The 7,807-nt window shown below is 42.1% G+C and overlaps 1 protein-coding gene across 4 annotated transcripts in view; it reads left to right on the top strand.

Annotated features, from left to right (window-relative positions):
- Positions 1-371: 371 nt before the first annotated feature.
- The window catches only part of Satb1 (SATB homeobox 1), a 75,458-nt gene continuing 68,022 nt past the window's right edge, over positions 372-7,807 (top strand). For all 4 annotated transcript variants that reach the window (XM_026395924.2, XM_026395923.2, XM_026395922.2 and 1 more), the window contains exons 1-2: positions 372-2,165; positions 4,777-5,011. In XM_026395924.2, coding sequence (XP_026251709.2) covers positions 4,801-5,011 — 211 coding nt within the window. In that variant the 5' untranslated portion in view covers positions 372-2,165; positions 4,777-4,800. The remainder of the gene's footprint in view (positions 2,166-4,776; positions 5,012-7,807) is intronic.

Raw genomic sequence — 7,807 nt, 5'->3', positions numbered from 1 at the left:
CTCCGCGCTCTCCCTGGCGCGCCTGGCGGCGGCCAGCACTAACCCTCGCGCAGCGCCCTGTTATTCTGGGTATTGTGTGTAATAAATGTCGGGCCGCCTCACTCTAATCAAGCTCATTACAAATTCTTGCGCGCCCGGGGCCGGAAATCGTGCGCTCCCCCCCACCCCCAGCTCCGCACTCATTCACTAGTTACTTGTCTTGAGGCTTTTTAACTCGCCGCCCCCGCCCCCTCCCCCAATCCCGGCCCTCCAGCCCGGGTTTTAATCCCCATCCCTTTTCCGCCTTCTCCGTGCACCCTGCCCCCCCGCCGCCTTCCTCCTCCGCTGCGCACCCCCTTCCTCCTCTTCTCCCTCCCCCCGCCGCCGCCGCCGCCGCCGCCGCCACTTTCTCGCTCGCTCCCGCTCCCCGGACGCGGCGGATGAGCCGGCCCCGCTGGGGAAGGCTCCGGGCGGCGGCGGGCGGCCGGGAGGAGGCTGCGTGCTCGGGGCTGGGGCTGCGAGCGGGGTGATTTTGTATTAAAATGAGGAGGAGGAAGAAGAGGCAGCCACAGCGGCGGCGGCGGCGGCAGCAGCAGCAGCAGCAGCAGCAGGAGCAGCGGCGTAGAGGGCTGCAGCCCGGGCGGACGCGCGGAGCCGAGCTGGGCACGGCGGCGGCGGCGACAGCGGCCGGGATGAGTCAACTAATAATTTAATGGGGGCAGAGACGGCAGCGAGGGGGAGAGCGACCGAGGGAGAGAGAGAGAGAGAAACAGCCCCGTCCGGGGACTCGCGCTCACACGCACGCACACACAAACACACACACACACCTCTCCCAGTGCCACCCAGCAACAACCGGCCTCGTCACAACAACAACAGCAACAGCCGCCCTCTAGCCTGCCCGGGGGCCGTGCGTAAAAGCCTGGGCGACTCCAGAGGACGCTTCCCACCCCCCCTTTTGCATTTCGGGAAACTCCTGATCAGTTTTGTTGGGTTTCTGGGCTTCTTCCCCCCCCCCCCCAAGTCCTAGTGCCATTGTGGTGCTCGTTGTTTACCTCGGACTCTGGCTCGGAGTGAGAGCTTGGCGACTTTTTGGGGGGAGGGGGCGGGGAGTTCGTCGCTGCCGAGGCGGTAGAGGTGGCCGGGGTCCCTTCTGATCTTCCTCCTCCTCCTCCTCCTCCTCCCCCCTCATCCTCTCTCTCTCTCCCCCTCACTCACTGGTCTCCCCAGACGCTCCCAGCCCCGCGTCAATGGGCAGGGAGAGGGTCCTCGGGGCTGTTGTCAGCGAGGGCGGAATCAAAAGTGGCATTTTAGTGCCTTTCCGGGGCTTTTCTCGCGACCCGCTGCCCCTCACCCTCTCTGTCCCCTGGTAGATGCCCTCGTTGGGGGTGCGAGGCTGTAGGGAAAAAGTTTAAGGTTTGTTAATATTAGTCGCTGTCGCTGGGGAGGGGGTGGGGGCGATTGGCAGGGAGGCGAGGTGGCCTTCCCCTCTGCGCGTTCTCCGGGGTTATTGGAGAATAATATTGCAAGTGACAGCCAGAAGTAAGACTTTCTGTCCTCACACCGAAGAACCCGAGCGAGCGGGAGGGAAGAGAGAAGAGGGGACTTTTTTTTTTTTTTTTTTTTTTAATCCCCTTCCTTTTTGGAGACCTTGTCCGCAGTGATTTTTTTTTTCTTCTTTTTCTTTTTTAAGAGATTCCTCAGTCACCACCTCGTCTCCCCAGCACCACCACAGTGTACAGCTCATAACGGGTTTTGCTTTGTTTTTACGATCCCCCCCCCCACGAATCACTTGTCAGATCAATTTTATCTTCTCCCTCCTCCCTACTTCCCACTCTCCCCTCCTCCCCATCGAAAAACCCCGTTCTCTGAGGTTAGACATTTTACAAATCATATACGTTGATTTTCGAATTGTGATTTTTTTTTTTTAAACCCCCTCTCCCATGGCTACTCTTCTAGACGTTTGTTTCTGCCCTTCCCCCGCTTACGGGGGGCGGGGGTAGGGGAAGAGAAAATAATACAATTTCAGGGGAAGTCGCCTTCAGGTCTGCTGCTTTTTTTTTTTTTTTAATTAAAAAAAAAAAAAAAGGACATAGAAAACATCAGTCTTGAACTTCACTTCAAGAACCCGGGCTGCAAAGGAAATCTCCTTTGTTTTTGTTATTTATATGCTGTCAAGTTTTGAAGTGGTGAGTTTCAGGTCGGTTTTGCTAATTTCACTCAGTAAAACTGCAGTGTTTCTGTTTCTAGATAGTACTTTGCTTCTTTGTCTCTTTAAAAGGTCACAGTGAAAGCTTGGCCTGGATCGTGCCGGCCATATGGAATGGATAAGGGCACAATCTCTTAAAATGTGATTATTGGGTTCTGTGGGGGCAAGAGAGGCGATCCAGCAAGGAAACTCATTGAAAAGGATCCCACAATGCAAAAAAATAGGTTCTTGAAGCCGAAATTTCGCGCTTTTATTTCTTTCTTTTTAAGGGAAATAATTGCTGAGACTGAGTTTACTGTTTCATTCAGTAATTATCATATATGGTCTTAGTTTATGGGCAGGGAAATGGGATTTTGAGAAAGTAGCGGTGCTTTCTGTGTGCCAGCCAGACGTTATATTAAAATGGGTTTTTAAATGTGTAACTCAAAAGAAACTCTTCAGCCTGGCATCTGTTGAGACCATGGTTAGTTTCTGCTGCTGTCAGTCCAGGCAGGCCTGTTGGAGGCTGCTCTTTTCAATTCCAAACTGAGGTTTGGTGAACTTTAGCCTTGGGCATAGAGTTTAAAGGAGTAAATTGGGTGTTTTATGTGCATGTAATTTTGCTTTATAATGTAAAGCTTTTTACTGGATGACTTAGTGTTTAATAGATGCTCATAGGTGGATATTCAAAGGACAATTTTGCATGACCTATATGATGTTTTGATTGTCAATACATTAACTAAATTATAATCTATCACTTTCATTTGCTCTACAGCTTATAGTGCTGTTAAGCCTCATGATTACTTAATATGTTTTGTAGCATTAACTTTGATGCTGCTGTCTACTTGTCTCCACCACATTTTTTTTCCCTCTTAGGTTGCCCCAAGGGTTAAAGATTTTCTTTTCAAATTATGTTTTAAAATTTGTCTTCTGCTCTAGGGTAAGGCAACCAATTTTAGAAAAAGCAGCTCTGCATTATAATCCACATGGAACATTATAAAGAGTGTTTTGAATAAGTTAATAATCATCACTCTCTAATTTTGGCTTTAGACTGCAGTTTAATATAATGGAAAAGAGTAATCTTGATAAAAAGTGGTTAAAAAAGGCACATTTATTGTTAATGAACCTCATAACCAAAAACAGATGGGACCTCGATCAACGGTAAACCTTTAGTTCTTGGCGTGCCACCCTGGAGTCAAAGATAAATAGCCATTATTATTTCTCAAACTTTATAATTCTTCAGTTGGCATTCTTAAAGTTGATTTTAAAACTCCAGATTAACATTGCTCCCCCACTTTTCTTGATTATATGGGACGAAGTATTCTAGTTAAATGGAAGGGAAAATGTTTATAGGAAAATCATGCTAACACAGACTGGCTTTCACAAATCTGGATCTAAATAGCTTTAGTATAAAATTTTTTGAAAGAGTACAAGGTATGTCAGATTATCAGACAGCTAGAAGAAAATGGTAATTATATTCTCTCTGGTTTTCCTTAGTATGTTCTCTTTAATGTAGATAAGCCCACTACTTCATGTCTGATAAAAGTTCATGAAATAATTCTTCTCACCTTTTCTTATCAGTTCTAGTTAAAACTCTGTGTTGGAAGTGATTTGATACTATGCTAGTTACTTTTATTAGAAGTAGTGTGAAAATTGATGCCCATATAAAATATAACTGAAGATAATGTTTGGTTTATATAAAAATTAATTACAATGTTAACTTTGTTGCATACTGAGATTATTTTTTGATGCTGGAGATTGTGTTTAATCAGTATCATTAAGAATTTTTTGAAAATGAGCTTGGCTCTTCAATCTACTATTTATATCACAAAGTATTTTCAAGTTTTTGGTTTTTAAATAGCATTCTATTAGTAATGGACACTAATAATGGACAGTAATATTGACTCTGAAAGATGAATTGTAATGCCCCTGTACCTAGGATATTTGAGGAAACCCTCTACTTCTTCCTGTTTGCTTAGGGGTGAAATGATCTAGTCACATGTTTGACCCAAGCCTCCACCAGATCTTTAACAGGTTATAGGAACTCTTGAAACTTTAATAGCCGAAAACTTTTTCTCAGCATTATTAACTTGTGAAGCCAATGGGGAGTTTAAAAAGCACTTAGATGTTTGCTATCTTCTTTTGAGATATTTTTTCCATAAAATAAAAATATATGTAAAACTATAAACATGTGCATTAAATTTAATATTTTAGACTGTGATAATCTTTCCTGTGATAATGTTGCTGTTATAAGTTTGTAATTTTTAAAATTGGGACCACATAAACATAACTTGTTATTCTTTTCAGCTTGTATTTATTCTTGTTTTAAAAGTAAACCCATTTTTCTTGCTTTTAGTTGTGTTTATGGATGCCACATTAACTTTTTATTCATGTGTGTTGGTACGGTTTCCACAAATTGTTCTATTAACTTGAATAGAAATGTACTGCTGTCATCTAGAAATGTAGTAACATCTGTATTTTATATAGGGTAAGCAATTTTATAAATATATTTGTGGAGAGAAATGTTTAGAGATAAAACATCTATGTTGGACACATGTATAGGCGCAGACCCCCAACCAATTGTAACATGTCTTCTTTTTAAATCCTGGCAGGTGATCTTTAGACAGTGACTGAGTATGGATCATTTGAACGAGGCAACTCAGGGGAAAGAACATTCAGAAATGTCTAACAATGTAAGCGATCCGAAGGGTCCACCAGCCAAGATTGCCCGCCTGGAGCAGAACGGGAGCCCACTAGGAAGAGGAAGGCTTGGGAGTACAGGTGCAAAAATGCAGGGAGTGCCTTTAAAACACTCGGGCCATCTGATGAAAACCAACCTTAGGAAAGGTAAATACTTTGGAGCCAAATCCTGGAAAGCTGCAAGCTCCCGTGTCTACCCAAGGTCACTGTGTTGGGGTACTGGTGTATTCTTTTCCTGGATTCTTTCTGATCTGAAATGAGTTACATTCTGGGTTGTAATGTCAATCATGTGTTGAAAGTGTATGCTCAATTCTTGGGTGGAGCCTCTGACTCTATTGAAGGTTGGAATCATTGGACTTTTTTGGATGATAAGGATTTAAGGAATTAAATATAGTAGTCTTAGTTTACACAAGGGTCCATTTATAAGGTGTTCCTGTCATAAAGACTATGTAGGTGGCTGTTGCTTAAACTAACCCTGATGAAGAGTAGGACACTTAGGTTGTTTGAGGACCGCCCTAGCTTTTCATAGGATTAGTAGTTGTAAGGCAATTTCAGAGATCATGGAAATCTTACATAAGATGATATAAAAGTTTGGTGATGTCATTTTTGTGGTTTATTTTCTGAAGAGCAAACTCATTATTTAGCAGTAAAAAAACCTGATGATTCTGGTTTTAAAATTTTGGCTATATTTGGGTATTTTGGGTAAAGGAAGGGCAGATTTAGACAAGTTTATAAAGGGAGGATGTGCAAGCCTGCATGACTCTTTTTCTACCAGTATTAAATTGATGAAGTTTAACAACTTTGTGTTTGACATTGTTGTTCCAGTAAAGCAGTGCCTATGGTGGTATTATGTATGTGCTTCATAAGGGTCTTTATTTGGTCTATGAATAACATGTATAAGAATCAGATTTTCCTTACATCTGCTAAGCAAAGGATAAAAATGCCATCTTTTAGCAACCAGGAATATTAAGTAGATAAAGTTAGAAGGCAGAGGAATTTCATTGTGTTTGATGCATAACATTTATCATACAATCATTTATTTTTTCTTGGTTTGGTGAAAACAAAGAATATATTGATCCTGAAATGAACAGACACAGCAGTCCGTATTGTTAGATCTTTATCTATTAAAAATGGAAAAACAGCACTTCAGCAAATTCTTTGGCCTCTACTCATGATTACCCTATTTATTGATTGTTTGCCAAGAATGTATGCATCTTAAGAAAGCCAGGGTAAGAGCATTAAAAATATAATTTATTACAGCTTTTCAAACAGAGTGCATTAATATTGTACTGTGAAGCACTGGGGCTCTATAAAAAAGACTTTCTGACGCCTGCAAACATATAAGTTCCATAAATTCCTAAATAGGAGATTTCAGCTGTCTCTGGTATTATGTGATATTTGCACAGCAAACTTTAATGCCAGGACAGTTTTAGACAAGGATTCTACAGACTTCACTGCTCCTTATGGCAGACGTGCTGTTTACACAGGCTCATAAACCTTCAGCAAAAGCTTCTAAGACTGCCTTCAGGTTTAAATCATGTGGTATTTTTAGCATTCAGCAGTGACCAGTGCTCTCCCCTTTTAATGCTGGAAGGTTATGAAGTTGCTGTAGTTGGAAGTCTTGCCAAACACTAGCACGAATAATCAGACAGTTCAGAGAAGGCTCCTGTTTAGCATTACTCCCAGTAACAGGAGGGTAACCGTGACAGTTTGCTAGAAGATTTAGCAGCTAGATTTGTAATTAGATGATACTACTGTTGCTTTATCTATAGCCACCTTTATTATCTATAAAGGTGCCTGTGAATGTGATCAATAAAATACAAAGTATATCCAGTATCTCTTAATAGTTCGAAAAGCCTACAGTTATGTCATGGGTCTGTCTAATTTTTTTCATAGGTCTGAGAAGCAGCATGTAGTAGAACATATCTATTTCATGCCATAAGAGGAAAAATCAATGTATATCTTTTTGTCATACTAAACCAACTCTTTGAAGACATCACAGAGGGAGGAGGAACCACAGTATAGTAATTTCACTTCCTGCTCAAATGCTTTTTTGAAAAATGTATTCATAATGACTTATTTTAAAATGCATTTTAATTGTAGAAAGATCTGTGCTAAATCCAAATAACGAAATTACTAAAGCCTTTTGGTGGTTCCCCCCCGCACCATCATCTTATTTTTCATGTGCATGGTTTCTGTTTGACAGGTGCTAGATAAAAATTGTGGCTGAGATGAGAAAGCACTACTAGGAAAAAGGGGTTGAATATTTTCATTTGTTTAGGAGATTTTGCCAAAATACCTTCAAGCCAAGGAAGAAATCACCAGTTTGCATATTGCTATTTTTGCTGTGGTCTTCCCAAGCCGTCTTCTGATCCCTGACGGGTTCTCTCTCTGGTATAAAACAGCTGAATGAATGACAAGAATATTGGCAAGCTCTGCGGCTTGTTTTTCATGCCTTGCCTGTTGGTACTTCCGAATGAGTTTGTGAGCTTTTCTAAGTAAACCTAAAGGGGTTTATTTGTCAGGGCTAGAATCTCTTGTGAACAGTTCACTAAAGCTTTGGTGAAGACACACATGTGGAAAAATGTAGCTGTTTTATTGCCGGCTTTTGTTCATCAGAAACAAGCAAATAGAGAATTTGTAAAGGGCCTCTCTGGTGTCAGTAGGAAACCCTGATTTTCAGTGACGGTTGGTATGCACTAGGTATCTTCAGAAGTTGGTAGGATTCTGCAAGTCCAGAGGACAGAGAGCTTATACAGGCATGGATGTTGTAGGACTAATTGGGGATCCTGGGTGCCCTGTTAAAGTAACCCGTGTCATCATTTATGCTAAAGATGATACCCTCCTGGCAGTTTGCCACAGTACAGTTCAGATGCATCTGTTTTTAACCCTTTTCTGTTATCATTGGAGGTCTGATAGTGCACTGCATAAACACCTTGAGAA

Source organism: Urocitellus parryii, chromosome 3 (assembly GCF_045843805.1).
Source record: "Urocitellus parryii isolate mUroPar1 chromosome 3, mUroPar1.hap1, whole genome shotgun sequence".
NCBI lineage: Eukaryota > Metazoa > Chordata > Mammalia > Rodentia > Sciuridae > Urocitellus > Urocitellus parryii.
Note: the sequence above shows the minus strand (reverse complement) of the source record. Positions and strands in the feature narration are given on the sequence as shown.